Source organism: Artemia sp. Qi Xiang Cuo, chromosome 7, assembly GCF_049724085.1.
Source record: "Artemia sp. Qi Xiang Cuo chromosome 7, ASM4972408v1, whole genome shotgun sequence".
In the NCBI taxonomy this organism is placed as follows: Eukaryota; Metazoa; Arthropoda; class Branchiopoda; order Anostraca; family Artemiidae; genus Artemia; species Artemia sp. Qi Xiang Cuo.
Genome location: NC_142800.1, coordinates 35,893,412 through 35,912,708, shown reverse-complemented (window position 1 = coordinate 35,912,708; position 19,297 = coordinate 35,893,412). Strand labels below are relative to the sequence as shown.

Genomic DNA, 19,297 nt, shown 5'->3' with positions numbered 1-19,297 from the left:
ACTAAAAAATTTTCTCCTCGAAGTAACAACTTTTACCTTAATACTAACAAACTTTTACATAATACTATTAAATTTGTCTTAGAAGTAATAATGTTTCGTCAGTGGTAACAAGTTTTCTGTAAGAAGTAGCAAGTTTTCTGCCAAAGATACCAAATTTTTCTTAGAAGTAGCAATTTATTCGTTTATGATAACAATTTTTATGTCAGAAGTAGAATGTTTTTCTTAACAATAACAAATTTTCTCTTCGAAGTAAGAGCTGTTCACTCAATACTAACAAATTTTTACTTTGAACTATCAGATTTTTTTAGAATTATAATTTTTTCCTGTTCATGATAAAAAGCCTTCTATAAAAAGTAGCAAGTTTTTCTTAACACTAAAAAATTTTCTCATCAAAGTAACAATTTTTTCCTTAACATTAACACAGTTTTAGTTACAACTATCAAATTTCTCTTAGAAGTAAAAATTTTTCGCCAGTAATAAGAAATTTTCTGCTAAAACTAACAAGTTTTCCGTCAAAGAAACCAAATTTTTCTTAGAATTAACAATTTTTCCGTTCATGATAAAAAATTTTCTGTCAAAAGTAACAAGTTTTCCTTTCACAATACCAACTTTCTTTTAGAAGTAACAATTTTTCGTCAGTGATAACAAATTTTCTACTAGAACTAACAAGTTTTCTGTCAAAGATACAAAATTTTTCTAACATTAAGTTACAATTTTTTCGTTTATGAGAGCAAGTTTTCTGTCAGAAGTAGCAGTTTTTCCTTTCACACTAACAAATTTTCTCATCAAAGTAACAATTTTTTCCTTAACACTAACAGAGTTTTAGTTACAACTATCAAATTTCTCTTAGAAGTAAAAATTTTTCGTCAGTGATAACAAATTTTCTGCTAGAACTAAGAAGTTTTCTGTCAAAGATACAAAAGTTTTCTTAGAAGTAACAATTTTTTCGTTTATGAGAGCAAGTTTTCTGTCAGAAGTAGCAACTTTTCCTTTCACACTAACAAATTTTCTCATCAAAGTAACAATTTTTTCCTTAACACTAACACAGTTTTAGTAACACTAACACATTTTCTTATCGAATCAATAACTTTTTCCTCAATACTAACAGACTTCTACTTATTTTTTCTTAGAAGTATAATTTTTTTCTGTTCATGGTAAAAAGTTTTTTGTTAGAAGTAGCAATTTTTCCTTAACACTAAAAAATTTTCTCCTCGAAGTAACAACTTTTACCTTTAATACTAACAAACTTTTACTTAACACTGTCAAATTTCTCACAGAAGTAACAATTTTTCGTCCGTGATAACAAATTTTCTGCTAAAACTAGCAAGTTTTATGTCAAAGATACCAAATTTTTCTTAGAAGTAACAACTTTTTCGTTTATGATAGCAATTTTTTTGTCAGAAGTAGCAAGTTTTCCTTTAACACTAAAAAATGTTCTTCTCGAAGTATCAACTTATACCTTAATACTAACAATCTTTTACTTAACGCTATCAATTTTTTTTAGAACTAAATTTTTTTTCCGTTCATGATAAAAGGTTTTCTTTCAAAAGTAGCAAGTTTTCCTTTCACACTAACAAATTTTCTCATCAAAGTAACAATTTTTTCCTTAACACTAACAGAGTTTTAGTAACACTAACAAATTCTCTTCGAATCAACAACTTTTTCCTCAATACTAACAAACTTCTACTTAAAAATATCAAATTTTTCTCAGAAGCATAATTTTTTTTCCGTTCATGATAAAAAGTTTTCAGTCAAAAGTAGCAAGTTTTCCTTAACACTAACAAATTTTCTCATCAAAGTAACAATTTTTCCTTAACACTAACAGAGTCTTAGTTAAAACTATCAAATTTCTCTTAGAAGTAAAAATTTTTCATCAGTGATAATAAGTTTTCTATAAAAAGTAGCAAGTTTTCTACCAAAGAGACCAATTTTTCTTAGAAGTAACAAATTTTTCGTTTATGATAACAAGCTTTCTGTCAGAAGTATCCAGTTTTCCTTCACTATAACAAATTTTCTCTTCGAAGTAACAACTTTTTCCTCAATACTAACAAACTTCTACTTAAAACTATCAAATATCTCTTAGAATTAACAATTTTTTCGTCAGTGATAACCTGTTTTCTGTAAGAAGTATCAAGTTCCCTGTCAAAGATACCAAATTTTTATTAGAAATAACAATTTCTTCGTATATAATAACAAATTTTCGGTTAGAAGTAGCAATTTTTCGTTAATACTAGCCTTTGTTCTCCTTAATGCAGCAAATTTTACAACAAAACAAGCAAACTTTTAATTAGAACTATTAATTTTATCTTAGACGTAATAAATTTTCGTCAGTAAGATCAAGCTTTCTTTAAGAAGAAGCAAGTATTATTCCAATAAAACCAGATTTTTCTTTGAAGTAACAATTTTTTCGTTTACGATAACAATTTTTCTGTTAGAAGTAGCAAGTTTTCCTTAACACTAACAAATTTTCTCTTCGAAGTAATAACTTTTTACTTAACGATAAAAAACATCTACTTAATACTATAAAATTTATCTTGTAGGTATATTTTTTATCCGTTCATGATAAAAAGTTTTCTGTCAATAGTAGCAAATTTTCTTAAACAATAACAAATTTCCTCCTCAAAAAAACATTGTTTTTAATAGCACAAACAGAGTTTTAGTTAAAACTATCAAATTTCTCATAGAAGTAAAAAATTTTCGTCAGTGATAAGAAATTTTCTGCTAGAACTAACAAGTTTTCCGTCAAAGAAACCAAATTTTTCTTAGAATTAACAATTTTTCCGTTCATGATAAAAGATTGTCTGTCAAAAGTAACAAGTTTTCCTTTCACACTATCAAATTTCTCTTAGAAGTAAAAATTTTTTGTCAGTGATAACAAATTTTCTACTAGAACTAACAAGTTTTCTGTCAAAGATACAAAAGTTTTCTAACATTAAATTACAATTTTTTCGTTTATGAGAGCAAGTTTTCTGTCAGAAGTAGCAGTTTTTCCTTTCACACTAACAAATTTTCTAATCAAACTAACAATTTTTTCCTTAACACTAACAGAGTTTTAGCAACACTAACAAATTTTCTCATCGAATCAACAACTTTTTCCTCAATACTAAGAAGTAACAATTAGTAACAAGAAGTAACAATAGAAGTAACAATTTTTCGTCAGTGATAACAAATTTTCTTAGAAGTAAAAGGTTTTCAACAAGTTTTCTTTCAAAGTTAGCTTTCACTACGTTTCAGTTAGGTTCATCTAACCTCCAAAACCATAGGTTAGGTTAAGTATAAATAAATATTAATAAATCAATAGAAACATTTCTCCATGTTTAAGTTGTTTCTATACATTTAAGTTAGGTTCATCTAACCTCCAAAACCATAGGTTAGGTTAGGTATAAAACAATGTTATTAAATAAATAGAAACATTTCTCCATGTTTAAGTTAGGTTAAGTTAGGTTAGCTTATCATGAGCGCTCATGATAATCTAACCTAACCTAACCTGACTTAAACATGGTACAAAGTCGACATGGGGGAATTTTCCGGCGAGTATGGTTAGGCTAGGCTAGATTAAGTTAGGTTAGATTAGGTTAGGTTAAGTTAGGTTAGGTTAGCCTACGTACGTGAGCATACGTAGGCTTTTTTAAGGTACAACTTTTTCCTTAATACAAACAAAAATTTACTTAAAAATATCAAGTTTCTCTTAGAAGCAACAATATTTCGTCAGTGAAAACGAGTTTTCTGTAACATGTAGCAAGTTATCTACCAAAGATACCAGATTTTTCTTAGAAGTTACAATTTTTTCATTTATAGTAGGAAGTTTTCTCTTAGAAGTAGCAAGTTTTTCTTAACACTAACAAATTTTCTCTTCAATTTAACATCTGTTTATTCAATGCTAACACACTTCTCCTTTGAATAGTAAAATTTTTCTTAGAAGTATAATTTTTTTCCGCTATCTATTTAGGGTTATCATTCAATAGTTGGAAGCCTCTTTAGTAAACAGACTGTTGTTTCATCGAAGTGGCAATTTTTTTATTTAAACTATCTGAGTCTAGTCTACAGCTATCTCATTTCTCTTAGAAGTAGCAATCTTTCGTAAGTGATAACAAGTTTTCTGCTAGAACTAACAAGTTTTCCGTCAAAGATACCAAATTTTTCTTATAAGTAACAATTTTTCCGTTCATAATAAAAAGTTTTCTGTCAAAAGTAACAAGTTTTCCTTTCACACTATCAAACTTCTCTTAGAAGTAACAATTTTTCGTCAGTGTTAACAAGTTTCCTACTAGAACTAACAATTTTTCTGTCAAAGATACCAAATTTTTCTTAGAAGTAACAATTTCTTCGTTTATGAGAACAAATTTTCTGTCAGAAGTAGCAATTTTTTCTTTCACACTAACAATTTTTCTCATCAAAGTAACAATTTTTTCCTTAACACTAACAGAGTTTTAGTAACACTAACAAAGTGTCTCATCGAACCAACAACTTTTTCCTCAATACTAACAAACTTCTACTTTAAAATATCAAATTTTTCTTAGAAGCATAATTTTTTTCCGTTCATGATAAAAAGTTTTCAGTCAAAAGTAGCAAGTTTTCCTTAACACTAACAGAGTTTTAGTTACAGCTGTCAAATTTCTCTTAGAAGTAATAATTTTTCGTCAGTGATAACAAATTTTCTGTTAGAATTAACAAGTTTTATGTCAAAGATGCCAAATTTTTCTTAGAAGTAACAATTTTTTGATTGTGATAACATGTTTTTGTCAGAAGTAGCAAGTTTTCCGTCAAAGATACCAAATTTTTGACGTCCCCCCATGTCGACTTTGTACCATGTTTAAGTCAGGTTAGGTTAGATTAGCTTATCATGAGTGCTCATGATAAGCTAACCTAACCAAACCTAACTTAAACATGGAGAAATGTTTCTATTTATTTATTAATATTTATTTAAACCTAACCTAACCTATGGTTTTAGAGTTTAGATGAACCTAACTTAAATTTATAGAAACCGCTTAAACATGGAGAAATGTTTCTATTTATTTATTAATATTTATTTATACTTAACCTAACCTAACCTATGGTTTTGGAGGTTAGATGAACCTAACTTAAACGTAGTGAAAGCTAACTTTGAAAGAAAACTTGTTAAAAAACTGTTACTTCTGACAGAAATTTGATACTGTTAAGTAAAAGTATGTTAGCATTCAGGAAAAAGTTGTTACTTCGATGCGAAGATTTGTTAGTGTTAAACAAAACTTGCTACTTCTGACAGAAAAAATTGTTATCATCAACGAAAAAATTTTTAATTCCAAGAAAAATTTGGTATGTTTGACTTAAAACTTGTTATTTCTAACAGAAAACTTGCCATCATAATGAAAATTGCTACTTCTAAGAAAAAAATTGGTATCTTTGAGAGAAAACTTGCAAGCTCAAGCAGAAAACGTTTTATCACTGATGAAAAAATGTGACTTCCAAGAGAAATTGGGGTGTGTCGAAGAGAAGATTTGTTATCTTTGACGGAAAACTTGGTGTTGTTAGAAGAAATTCGCTACTTCTAAGAAAATCTTTGTATCTTTGCTGGACAACTTGCTAGTACTAGCAGAAATTGTGTTATCAGTGACGAAAAATTTTTACTTTTAAGAAAGAATTGGTATCTTTGACAGAAAACTTGCTACTTCTGACAGAAAATTTGTTATCACAATCAAAAAATTGTTACTTCTAAGAAAAATTTGGTACCTTTGACATAAAACTTGTTAGTTCTAACAGACAATTTCTTATCACTGACGAAAAATTGTTACTTCTAAGAGAAATTTGATAGCTATAACTAAAACTCTGTTAGTGTTAAGTAAAACTTGTTACTTTGATGAGAAAATTAGTTAGTGTTAAGGAGAACTTGCTACTTTTTACTGAAAACTTTTTATCATGAACGGAAAAAAATTATGCTTCTAATAAAAATTTGATATTTTTAAGTAGAAGTTTGTTAATATTGAGGAAAAAGTTGTTGATTCGATGAGAAAATTTGTAAGTGTTACTAAAACTCTGTTAGTGTTAAGGAAAAAATTGTTACTTTGATGAGAAAATTTGTTAGTGTGAAAGGAAAAAATGCTACTTCTGACAGAAAACTTGCTCTCATAAACGAAAAAATTGTTACTTCTAAGAAAAATTTGGTATCTTTGACAGAAAACTTGTTAGTTCTAGTAGAAAATTTGTTATCACTGACGAAAAATTGTTACTTTTAAGAGAAATTTGATAGTGTGAAAGGAAAACTTGCTACTTTAGACAGAAAACTTTTTATCATGAACGGAAAAATTGTTACTTCTAAGAAAAATTTGGTATCTTTGACATAAAACTTGTTAGTTCTAACAGAAAATTTGTTATTACTGACGAAAAATTGTTACTTCTAAGAAAAATTTGATAGCTTTAAGTAAAAGTTTGTTAGTGTTGAGGAAAAATTATTACTTTGATGAGAAAATTTGTTAGTGTTAAGGAGAACTTGCTACTTTTGACTGAAAACTTTTTATCATGAACGGAAAAAAATTATGCTTCTACGAAAAATTTGATATTTTAAAATAGAAGTTTGTTAGTATTGAGGAAAAAGTTGTTGAATCGATGAGAAAATTTGGTAGTGTTACTAAAACTCTGTTAGTGTCAATGAAAAAATTGTTACTTTGATGAGAAAATTTGTTAGTGTGAAAGGAAAATTTGCTACTTCTGACAGAAAACTTGCTCTAATAAACGAAAAAATTGTTACTTCTAAGAAAAATTTTGTATCTTTGACAGAAAACTTAATAGTTCTAGTAGAAAATTTGTTATCACTGACGAAAAATTGTTACTTCCAAGAGAAATTTGATAGTGTGAAAGGAAAACTTGCTACTTTTGACAGAAAACTTTTTATCATGAACGGAAAAATTGTTGCTTCTAAGAAAAATTTGGTATCTTGACGGAAAACTTGTTAGTTCTAGCAGAAAATTTGTTATCACTGACGAAAAATTTTTACTTCTAAGAGAAATTTGATAGTTGTAACTAAAACTCTGTTAGTGTTAAGGAAAAATTGTTACTTTAATGAGAAAATTTGTCAGGGTTAAGGAAAACTTGCTACTTTTGACAGAAAACTTTTTATCATGAACGGAAAAAAATTATACTTCTAAGAAAAATTTGATAGTTTTAAGTGGCTATGTGTTAGTATTGAGTAAAAAGTTGTTAATTCAAAGAGAAAATTTTTTAGTGTTAGGGAAAACATGCTACTTCTGACATCAAACTTGTTATCATAAGTGAAAAAATTGTTACTTCTAAGAAAAATCTGGTATCTTTGGAAGAATACTTTCTACTTCTTACAGAAAACTTCTTATCACTAACGAAAAATTTTTACTTCTCAGGGAAATTTGATATTGTTAAGTAAAAGTTTGTTTGTATTAAGGTAAAAGCTGTTTCTTCTAGGAGAACATTTTTTAGTGTGAAGGAAAAATTGCTACCTCTATCAGAAAACTTAAGAGAAATTTGATAGTTTTAACTAAAACTCTGTTAGTGTTAAGGAAAATTTTTTACTTTGATGAGAAAATTTGTTAGTGTTAAGGAAAACTTGCTACTCTTGACTGAAAACTTTTTATCATGAACGGAAAAAAATTATGCTTCTGAGAAAAATTTGATATTTTTAAAAAGAAGTTTGTTAGTATTGAGTAAAAAGTTTGATAGTTGTAACTAAAACTCTGTTAGTGTTAAGGAAAACAATATTACTTTGATGAGAAAATTTGTTAGTGTTAAGGAAAACTTGCTACTTTTGACAGAAGACTTTTTATCATGAACGGAAAAAAAATTATAGTTCTAAGAAAAATTTGGTATCTTTGACAGAAAACTTTTAGGTATTAAGGTAAAAGTTGCTACTTCGAGAAGAACATTTTTAGTTTGAAAGGAAAACTTACTACTTCTGACAGAAAACTTGCTATCATAAACGAAAAAATTGTTACTCCTAAGAAAAATTTGGTATCTTTGACATAAAACTTACTAGTTCTAGCAGAAAATTTGTTATCACGGACGAAAAATTGTTACTTCTAAGAGAAATTTGATAGTTTTAAGTAAAAGTTTGTTAGTATTAAGGTAAAAGTTGTTACTTCGAGGAGAAAATTTTTTAGTGTTAAGGAAAAATTGCTAACAGAAAACTTGTTATCATAAACAAAGAAATTGTTATTTCTAAAAACAATTTGGTATCTTTGACAGGGAACTTGATACTTCTTACAGAAAACTTGTTATCACATTAAGAAAAGAACTTGTTCTGAAATGCCTTTTGAAAAGTATTGCTTGGTGTTGGAGCATTCAAAAAGCTGTACAGTAAAGTTGTGGGTGACAAGGATGGGATACTTCAACTTGTAAAATGGGTTTAAGAGGGAGATTAAGAAAAGAACTTGTTCTGAAATGCCTTTTGAAAAGTATTGCTTGGTGTTGGAGCATTCAAAAAGCTGTAAAGTAATGTTTTGGGTGAAAGGGATGGGTACTTCAACTTGTAAAATGGGTTTAGGAGGAACATTAAGAAAAGAACTTTTTCTGAAATACCTTTTGAAAAGTATTGCATGGTGTTGGGGCATTCAAAAAGCTGTAAAGTAAAGTTGTGGGTGAAAAGGATGGGTACTTCAACTTGTAAAATGGGTTTAGGAGGGACATTAAGAAAAGAACTTGTTCTGAAAAGATATAATAAAGCCTTTTGAAATGTTTGGGGCCCTTCTTTGTCTCAAGTGCAGAAATTTTTTTATAAAAATGGGGCGGGGGGCTCTGTGGGGGCCCTGGGAGCCCTTTAGTGGCCCGAGGGCCTGGGGGGCCCTTTGGGGTTGGGGTAGGGGACCTCACAACACTATTCAAATGGAACTTGTGTATTATAATGACCACAGAGTTTCACCCCAAATCATCTTCTAAATCATCTTCTAAAATCATCTTCTAAAATGACTCAAGCGGTTTCACCCAAATCATCTTCTAAAATGTCTCAATCTGTTTCGCCCAACTCATCTTCTAAAATGTCTCAAACGGTTTCGCCCAAACAATCCCTAAACGTAATTTCTGCGTGTTCCTTTTGTTTTGGCATCCTTGCGCTAACACATTTGAAATTCCCAGGAAACTATTCCCGCGTTAATCTCTTCATCTCTAAGATATTCCTTGCTACACTATTATGGTTTCGATAGAATATCAATTTATCGCTCTGACCTAAAGATCAGAGAAGCCATATTTAAAAATAGAATTTCTATCTCTTTAGAGTCCCGTATAACTCCTAGGAAACAAGTGATGTCATTTCTAATTCCATTCGTGGATCAATAATTCCCCTTAGAAACAACAAATAAATTACCCTTTCATGGATCAATAATTCCCCTTAGAAACAACAAATTAATTCCCCTTTTGTGGATCAATAATTCCCCCTGGAAACCACAAATTAATTCCCCTTTCGTGAATCAATAATTCCCCTTAGAAACAACTAATAAATTCCCCTTTCGTGGATCAATACATTCCCCCACCGATTATGTAAATCAATTTCTCAGAAATCCACTTCCCCCTCGAGTCTTAGATCAATACATCTCTTCCCCTTAGTGCGCAGGTGCAAACTTCGCCCTGGAGTCATTACACTTGGAAACAGCAAATAAATCGACCTTGAAAGAGGTGTCATTGACCCGTTAGAATCAATAAACCATGAAAATACATCAAAGTCAGAAAAATCCTGTTTTTTCATTCTCGGTGACAAAAACCATAAAAACGTGCATAAATTATGTTCCTACGGGACCTCCTGGTAGCTCCCTACTTATTTCAATATTCAATGTCATCTCAAAAGAAGAAGCTTACCGTTAGTACAGGGTTTATGATCGTGACAACTTTGTCTTCTTGAAGGGGTGCAGATTTTTTGGCGTCAAAAAACCAATATTTAATTTCTTTATAAATGATAGTTCCGTCTTGTGTTTCAGCATTGACGATTATCTTCTTTCGATCCTGTCTAAATTAATAGTAATTAAAAGTCTTATTTTGTCATGAAGATTAAAATCTATGAAATTTTAAGATCTCAATTTTACCAAATTTTTTTTCAGTTTTCAAAGTTCTAAACTCAAGACGCTTAAAGAATCAAAGAATATCAAAATGAACACATACTTCACCCCCTAATCCCGTCTAAGGTCTATTTACCTTAGAAAAAATGCACCTTGCATTTACCTTACAAAAAGCAAGATTTTCATAGATTTTTCTTTTGCTATTGCAATACTATCAAGCCTTGCGCAAAGTTCCAATATTGATTCCACGCTCAACCGTAAAAAAAGCAAGCGTAAACTAATTATGCAACTTTAACAACTGTGTTCGTTAGTCAAACTTTAAACATACACAATCTGTTGATACCTATTGTCAATGTGGAATTCAAGGGCAAGCAAATTATGTGCTAAGAGATGAACAACATGGCTTTCCACCGAATCGACCGTATTGTCATCTTATTTCCACCCTTTACGTACTTCTTGAAGAGTTGAATGAATGGCAGGTATGATTATATTTATTTTGGAAAAGTTATCCCTTAACGAAACACCAAACTGAACACCCAAAATAATAAGCTTCAGACGCCACACGCTCACAAAACGCTAAGAAAACAAGCTCATAATATTTCGAAGTAGCAACCTAAACATCTAAAATCCTAAATTTAACACAATTTAAACCATGAACGCCTAAGAAATCATCGACAAATCAAAGCATGAAACATAGCAAACCATAAATTTCTGTCAACACATCTACAAGATTCTAAAAAAAAACACTACTACCACTACTTCTCCCATTAGCAGTACTAATAATACTACTAAAATTACTTCTAATTCCACTGCTGCTGCTACTAGCAATACTAGTAGGCCTACTACTGCTCTTACCACTAAGAATTCAAATTAAAAAAAGTCTGATTTAGCAAAGTAATTAAACCAAATCCTAATTTTTCAATCAACACCCTACAAAAACAACAAGGAAGAGTCATAGAAACTTGAAACTTAGAAACTTGGAAACTTGAAAAAGAAAAAAAAACATGATGTGTGTATGTGTGTGCGTGTGTGTTTTAGTGTGTTTGTTTCTGTGTGTAAGTTACAGTGTGTCTGTGCGTGAGTTTAAGTGTGCGTGTGCCCATGTGTAATTTTAAGTGTGCCTGTGCCTGTGTGTGAGTATCAGTATGTGTGTGTGGGAAGCCTTTTCATTCATATATCTTGGTGTAGGAGAATACATAAAGTCGTACTAAAAAAATAGTTTGGATAAAACTTAATTTTAAACACAAACTTTTAGATAAAAAACAAGCATTTTTTTTAAACGTGTGTATGTGTGTGTGTGTGTGTGTGTGTGTGTGTGTGTGTGTGTGTGTGTGTGTGTGTGTGTGTGTGTGTGTGTGTGTGTGTGTGTGTGTGTGTGTGTGTGTGTGTGTGTGTGTGTGTGTGTGTGTGTGTGTGTGTGTGTGTGTGTGTGTGTGTGTGTGTGTGTGTGTGTGTGTGTGTGTGTGTGTGTGTGTGTGTGTGTGTGTGTGTGTGTGTGTGTGTGTGTGTGTGTGTGTGTGTGTGTGTGTGTGTGTGTGTGTGTGTGTGTGTGTGTGTGTGTGTGTGTGTGTGTGTGTGTGTGTGTGTGTGTGTGTGTGTGTGTGTGTGTGTGTGTGTGTGTGTGTGTGTGTGTGTGTGTGTGTGTGTGTGTGTGTGTGTGTGTGTGTGTGTGTGTGTGTGTGTGTGTGTGTGTGTGTGTGTGTGTGTGTGTGTGTGTGTGTGTGTGTGTGTGTGTGTGTGTGTGTGTGTGTGTGTGTGTGTGTGTGTGTGTGTGTGTGTGTGTGTGTGTGTGTGTGTGTGTGTGTGTGTGTGTGTGTGTGTGTGTGTGTGTGTGTGTGTGTGTGTGTGTGTGTGTGTGTGTGTGTGTGTGTGTGTGTGTGTGTGTGTGTGTGTGTGTGTGTGTGTGTGTGTGTGTGTGTGTGTGTGTGTGTGTGTGTGTGTGTGTGTGTGTGTGTGTGTGTGTGTGTGTGTGTGTGTGTGTGTGTGTGTGTGTGTGTGTGTGTGTGTGTGTGTGTGTGTGTGTGTGTGTGTGTGTGTGTGTGTGTGTGTGTGTGTGTGTGTGTGTGTGTGTGTGTGTGTGTGTGTGTGTGTGTGTGTGTGTGTGTGTGTGTGTGTGTGTGTGTGTGTGTGTGTGTGTGTGTGTGTGTGTGTGTGTGTGTGTGTGTGTGTGTGTGTGTGTGTGTGTGTGTGTGTGTGTGTGTGTGTGTGTGTGTGTGTGTGTGTGTGTGTGTGTGTGTGTGTGTGTGTGTGTGTGTGTGTGTGTGTGTGTGTGTGTGTGTGTGTGTGTGTGTGTGTGTGTGTGTGTGTGTGTGTGTGTGTGTGTGTGTGTGTGTGTGTGTGTGTGTGTGTGTGTGTGTGTGTGTGTGTGTGTGTGTGTGTGTGTGTGTGTGTGTGTGTGTGTGTGTGTGTGTGTGTGTGTGTGTGTGTGTGTGTGTGTGTGTGTGTGTGTGTGTGTGTGTGTGTGTGTGTGTGTGTGTGTGTGTGTGTGTGTGTGTGTGTGTGTGTGTGTGTGTGTGTGTGTGTGTGTGTGTGTGTGTGTGTGTGTGTGTGTGTGTGTGTGTGTGTGTGTGTGTGTGTGTGTGTGTGTGTGTGTGTGTGTGTGTGTGTGTGTGTGTGTGTGTGTGTGTGTGTGTGTGTGTGTGTGTGTGTGTGTGTGTGTGTGTGTGTGTGTGTGTGTGTGTGTGTGTGTGTGTGTGTGTGTGTGTGTGGTGTCTGTGTGTGTGGTATGTGTGTGTGTGTGTGTGTGTAAGTTTTTGTGTGTGTGTGTGTGTGTGTGTGTGTTTGTGTGTTTGTGTGTGTGTGTGTGTGACTCCCCCTCCAAGTTACTGATCCCCCCTTTTTTCATAGAATTTTTTCAATTTCTTTGTAGAGTTAGAGACACATAAAATGGATTCCAATGTTTTTATAGATATGCCCCTCCTGATGGGCTTTTGACGGATATCCTTATTTAATCATTGGTAAACATAATTTTCTTTTGGATTTTTTTTCTATGTGGCTGCCTCTATAGTAGTCTGTGGTCGATCATCGACACTACTTAGTTTGGGACGATAAGGAGCAATATGAAAACAAACAAGCACATAAGAACTGCCTTGGGGTTGTTTACGAGCTTAACCCTTGAGACGAATCTTAATTATTTTTTATCCTGACCCCATCAACTCCTTGAACAAAAAGACATGTTTCAAAGTGCCTTCTGTCTTCATCTATAAGCAAATCACCCTCTTCCCAGTTTCCAACCAAACCTGCACAAAAATCACACTGAACCTGGTCACTGTGGCCAACAAAAAAGAATTCAGGTTTTTGTCATAGGCTCCAGTTATAGCAGAAGGTTTAACCGGAATATATCCGACTTCAAATCGTTGAACAAAAGGACATGTCTGTGTCTGTCTGAATTTTGATAAATTCCCCCTTAATATATCTCTAACTCTAAAAAGAATTCCGTTCATCTGTCTCTCTCATACATTTTGGTAAAACTCTTATCCATATATTTCAGACTCTAGTAAACTATTTGTGAACCTGGTAGTGACGTCTGTGTCTGAAAATTTCTGTTCTCTCATCTCTAACTTTTTGAAAACGTCTCAAGTCTAAAACAAACATGCCACGAAGAAAAATTGCGTCTCGACGTAAAAAAAACGTCTAGGAGTTAAACAATCGTCTCGAAGTTAAAACAAATTGTCACCTAGAAATAAAAACATCTCGAAGTAAAAATAAATTCCTCGAGGTTAAAATAAGGTGGCTCAAAGTTAAAAAAGAAACATCATGAAGAAAATAAATGTTTCGAAGTTAAAAATTTCACAGAGAAAAAATATAGTCCTGAAGTTAAAAAGACGTCTTAAAGAAAAAAATGTCTTGAAGTAAAAAACGTCTCGAAGTAAAAAAAAAATCTCAAAGTTAAAATAAAAAGGTCTCCGAGTAAAAAGACATCTCAAAGTTAAAAAAACATAACAAAGAAAAAGAACTTTATTTCTAATGAGCTCAATAAGGCCAATGACAAAAGACATAATGAACATGTGACTGATACCATACTACAAGTTGCCTATGACCCGGAAACGGAATAGATATCACGTAAAGAGAAAACCTGATGAATCATTTTATGGAAAAAGTTCAAAACATTAAATTTTTTATGATGATATTAAAAAACATGTAATATTCTACAAGGTGAGTTGCGTAACAATTTCCACACTTCATTTGCATGCAATAGATACCGAGAGTTGTAAGATTCCTCCCTGCAATGAATTCTACGAGTTTTATGACTCCTCTCCGTAATGACTTTAGATGGTTTTACGACTCCTCCTCCTAGCCATAGGAGAAAAAACAGCTGTGTAAATATTAGAGTCAATGAACTCTAGTACAATGGATTTATCTGGCCTTGAATGTTAGTTGTGCAATGATTTAAGCCTAAGGCACTTGGATTATATAATGGTCAATAAACTACTACTTTCGCAAATGTGAAACAAGTCTTTTTAGCCTTGAGCAAAGGAATAAACGTTCGATGAAATACTTCTAGTTGCGCAATGAACTACAACTTTCTCTATTGTGAAATAAGTCTTTTTAACCTTGAGCAAAGGTATAAAAGTTTGATGAAGAACTTCTCTGCTGAAACAATGTCTAAAAGTTAAAACAAAAACGTCATGAAGAAAAAACCGTGTCGAAGTTAAAAAAGGAACGTCTCGAAGTAAAAAAAGAAAATTTTCAGAGACTTAGATACTACTACTACTACTACTAGAAGGCTCCTAGAGGATATATTAGAAACTGAGATGGGTTAACAGAGCTTTTACCAAAGTGTGAAAGAGATGAGATGGATTTCTTTCCCTTCAAAATCCCCATAGACAAGTAAACATCCGCCAAGACACACAGGTGCAGAGTGAGAGAGGCAAACAACATCTACAAACACAAAGAGTCAAACATAAAATCATACAAAGACAGACATAGACACAAGGCAAATATCCATTCAGAGATCCAGGCATAGAGAGAAAAAGCCAAAATATCTACAAACACATATTTGGACGCAAAATCACACAAAGACAGATATAGAGACAAGCAAACTTCCGTTCAGGCAAACAGGCATAGAGATACGTCTCGATGTTAAAAAAAATGTCTAAAACGAAAAAGTCTCAAAGTAAAAAAAATATCTCGAAGAAAAACGTATCGAAGTTAAAACAAAAATGTTATAAAGAAAAAAACATCTCGAATACAAATACACAATTCAGACACACAAACACACAAACACAGGCACTGGGACAAGCAAACACCCGCCCAGATACACAGGCAAAGACAGTGAGAGAGACAAAATACACATACAAATATATAGATTCAGACATACAGACAGACAAAGGTAGGTACTGGGACAAGCAAACACCCTCCTAGACACACAGGCCTAGAGATTGAGAGAGACAAAAAAACATACAAATACACAGTTCCGACATACCAACAGACAGAGAAAAACACTGGGACAAGCAAACATCCACCTAGACACAGAGGCAAAGAGTGTGAGAGAGACAAAAATACAAACAAACATATAAATTAATACATGCAAACCGACAAAGACAGCCTGTCTTTGTCAGTCTCCTGTCTTAGACAGGCACTGTGACAAGCAATTACCCGCCCAGGCGCACAGGCAAAGAGATTGAGAGAGACAAAAACACATACAAATAAATAGATTCAGATATACAAATAGAGAGAGTGAGAGAGACAAAAACGCATAAAAATACACAGAAAGATTCAGAAATACAGACAGACAAAGGCAGGCACTGGGATAAGCAAACATCCGCCCAAACACACAGGCAAAGAGATTGAGAGAGACAAAAACACATACAAATAAATAGATTCAGATATACAAATAGACTAATACAGGTACTGCAACAAGCAAACATCCGCCGAGACACACAGACAAAGAGAGTGAGAGAGACAAAAACAAACAAATAAAAATACACAATTCAGACATGCAAACAGAGAAAGACAAAAACCGGGACAAGCAAACATCCGCCTAGATACACAGGAATAAAGAGTGAGAGAGACAAAAACTTGTACAAATACCTAGATTCAGACATACGAACAGACAAAAACAGGAAGTGGGATAAGCAAACACCCGCCCAAACACACAGGCAAAGAGATTGAGAGAGACCAAAACGCATGCAAATACATAGATTCCGACATAAAAATCAGGCAAAGACAGGTACTGGGACAAGCAAATACCCACTCAGACACACAGGCTTAGAGAGTGAGAGAGGCAAAAACACATACAAATACACAATTCAGACATAAAAATACGCAAAGACAGACACTGGGACAAGAAAACACCCAACCAGACACGCTGACACAGAGAGTTAGAGCGACAAAAACACATACAAATACACAATTCAGACATAAAAACAGACAAAGACAGGCACTGGGACAAGCAAACACCCGCCCAGACACACAGGCACAGAAAGTGAGGGAGACAAAAAACGCATACAAACATATAAATTCAGACATGCAAACTGACCAAGATAGACACTAGGACAAAGAAACATCTGCCCAGACAAACAGGCAAAGAGAGTGAGTGAGAGATAAAAACACATGCAAATGTATAGATTCTGACATACAAACAGCCAAAGACAGGCACTGGGACAAGAAAACATTTGCCCAGGCACACAGGCTTAGAGAGTGAGAGAGACATATAACAGACATACAAATACACAATTCAGACATACAAACAGAAAAAGACGAATAGTGCGACTAACAAACATCCGCCTAGACACACAGCCACAGAGAGTGAGAGAGACAAAAACGTGTACAAACACATAATTCAGACATGCAAACCGAAAAAGACAGTCACTGGAACAAGCAATTACCCACAAGGACGCACAGGCAAAGAGATTGAGAGAGATAAAAACAGATATAAATGCTTGCATACAAACTGACAAAGACAGCCGCTGGGACAAGCAAACACCTGCCCAGACACACCGGCTTAGAGAAAGAGAAAGGCAAAAACACATACAAACACATAAATTTATTCATGCAATCGACAAAGACAGGTGATGGGATAAGCAAACACCCAACCCGACACAGGCAAAGAGAGTGACAGAGACAAAAACACCTACAAATACATAGATTCCGACACGCAAAACGAAAAAGACAGGCACTGGGACAAGCGAAAATTCGCCCAGACACACAAGCTTAGAGTGCAAACATATAAATTCAGACATGCAAACCGCCAAAGACAGACACTGGGACAAGCAAACACCCGCTTGTCTTCTGCATGGCGCAGTGGCTTTCTTTAACTGTTTGTATATCTGAATCTATGTATCTATATGTGTTTTTCTCTCTCTAAATCTCTTTGCCTGTGTTTTTGAGCAGGTGTTTGCTTATCCCAGTGCTTTTCTTTGTCTGTTTGTATGGCTGAATCTATGTTTTGTGTGCACATTTGCCTCTCTCACTCTCTTTGTCTTTGCGTCTGAGCGGGTGTTATGCTTGTCCCAGTGCCTGTCTTTGTCGGTTTGGTTGTCTAAATTTATAAGTTTGTATGTGTCTTCGTCTCTCTCACTCTCTGTGCCCATGTGTCTAGGCGGATGTTTGCTTATCCCAGCTCCTATCTTTATCTGTTTGTGTGTCTGAATCTTTGTATTTGCATGTGTTTTTGCCTCTCTCAATCTCTTTGCCTGTTTGTTTGGGCGGGTGTTTGCCTATCCCGCTGTTTATCTTTGTCTGTTTGTATGTCTGAATCTATGTATTTGTATGCGTGTTTGTCTCTCTCACTCTCTGTGCCTGTGTGTCTAAGTGAATGCTTGCTTGTCCCAGTGTTTGGCTTTGTCTGTTTGTTTGTCTGAATTGTGTATTTGTATGTTTTTTTTCTCTCTCACTCTCTAAGAGAGACCTGTGTGTCTGGGCGGGTGATTACTTGTCCCAGTGCCTCTCTTTGTCTGTTTGTATGTCTGAATCCATATATTTGTACGTGTTTTGTTGTCTCTCTCACTCTCTGTGCCTGTGTGTCTGAGCAGGCGTTTGCTTGTCCCAGTACCTGTCTCTGTCTGTTTGTACGTCTGAATCTATGTATTTGTATGTGTTTTTATCTCTTTCAATCTCTTAGCCTGTTTGTTTGGGCGTATGTTTGCTTGTCCCAGTATTTGTCTCTGTCTGTTTGTCTGAATTGTGGATTTGTATGCGTTTTTGTCTCTCTCCCTCTCTTTATCCGTGCGTCAGGGCGGATGTTTGCTTGTCCCAGTGTCTGTCTTTGTCGGTTTGTATGTCTAAATCTGTGTGTTTGTATGTGTTTTGTCACTCTCACTCTCTGTGCCTGTGTGTTTGGGCAGGTGTTTACTTATCCCACTGCCTGTCTTTGTCTGTTTGTATGTTTTAATCTATGTATTTGTATACATTTTTGTCTCTCTTTCTCTCTCTCTCTCTCTCTCTCTCTCACTATCTGTGCCTGTGTGTCTAGGCGGATGTGTTTTTGTCCAAGTGTTTGTCTTTCGCTGTTTGTATATCTGAATTGTGTATTTGTATGTGTTTTGTGTGTCTCTGATTCTCTAAGCCTGTGAGTCTGGGCGGGTGATTGCTTGTCCCAGTGCCTGTCTTTGTCTGTTTGTATGTCTGAATCTATGTATTTGACTGAGTTTTTTTCTCTCAATATCTTTGCCTGTGTGTTTGGGCGGATGTTTGCTTATCTCAGTTCCTTTCTTTGTCTGTTTGTAGCTCAGAATCTATTTATTTGTATGCGTTTTATCTCTCTCATTGTCTTTGCCTGTGCATCCGGACAGGTGTTTGCTTGTTCCGATGCCTGTTTTTGTTGGTTTGCATGTCTGAATTTATGTGTTTCTATGCGTTTTTATCTCGTTTACTCTCTGTGCCTGTGTGTCTAGGAGGATGTTTGGTTGTCGCAGTGGTTGTATTCGTCTGTTTCTAGTCTGAATTATGCATTTGTATGTGCATTTTTGTCTCCCTCAATCTATAAGCCCGTGTGTCTGGGTGGGTGATTGCAGTTCCCAGTGCCTGTCTTTGTTTGTTTGTATATCTGAATCTGTATATTTCTATATAGGTTTTTTTAGTCTCTCTCTCTCTCTCTTTCTCTTTACCTGTCTGTCTAAGCTGCGGTTTGCTTGTCACAGTGCCTGTGTTTGTCTGTTTGTATGTCTGAATCTATGTATTTGTAGGTGTTTTTGCCTCTCTCACTCTCTATGCTTGTTTTTCTTGGAAGGTGTTTGCTTATCCTAGTGTCTGTCTTTGTCTATTTTCCTCTCTGAATTTATGTATTTGTATGTGTTTTTGTCTCTCTCAATATCCTTGCGTACATGTCTGGGCAGGTTCTTGTTTTTTTCTCGGTCCGTCTTATTCGG

At 34.4% G+C, this 19,297-nt stretch overlaps 1 protein-coding gene across 2 annotated transcripts in view; it reads right to left on the bottom strand.

The window, feature by feature from the left end:
• Window positions 1-19,297, bottom strand: part of LOC148950212 (platelet glycoprotein 4-like) — a 138,092-nt gene that overhangs the window by 96,467 nt on the left and 22,328 nt on the right. For both annotated transcript variants that reach the window (XM_089091509.1, XM_089091510.1), the window contains exon 4: window positions 9,790-9,937. In XM_089091509.1, the coding sequence (XP_088947635.1) occupies window positions 9,790-9,937 (148 nt within the window). The remainder of the gene's footprint in view (window positions 1-9,789; window positions 9,938-19,297) is intronic.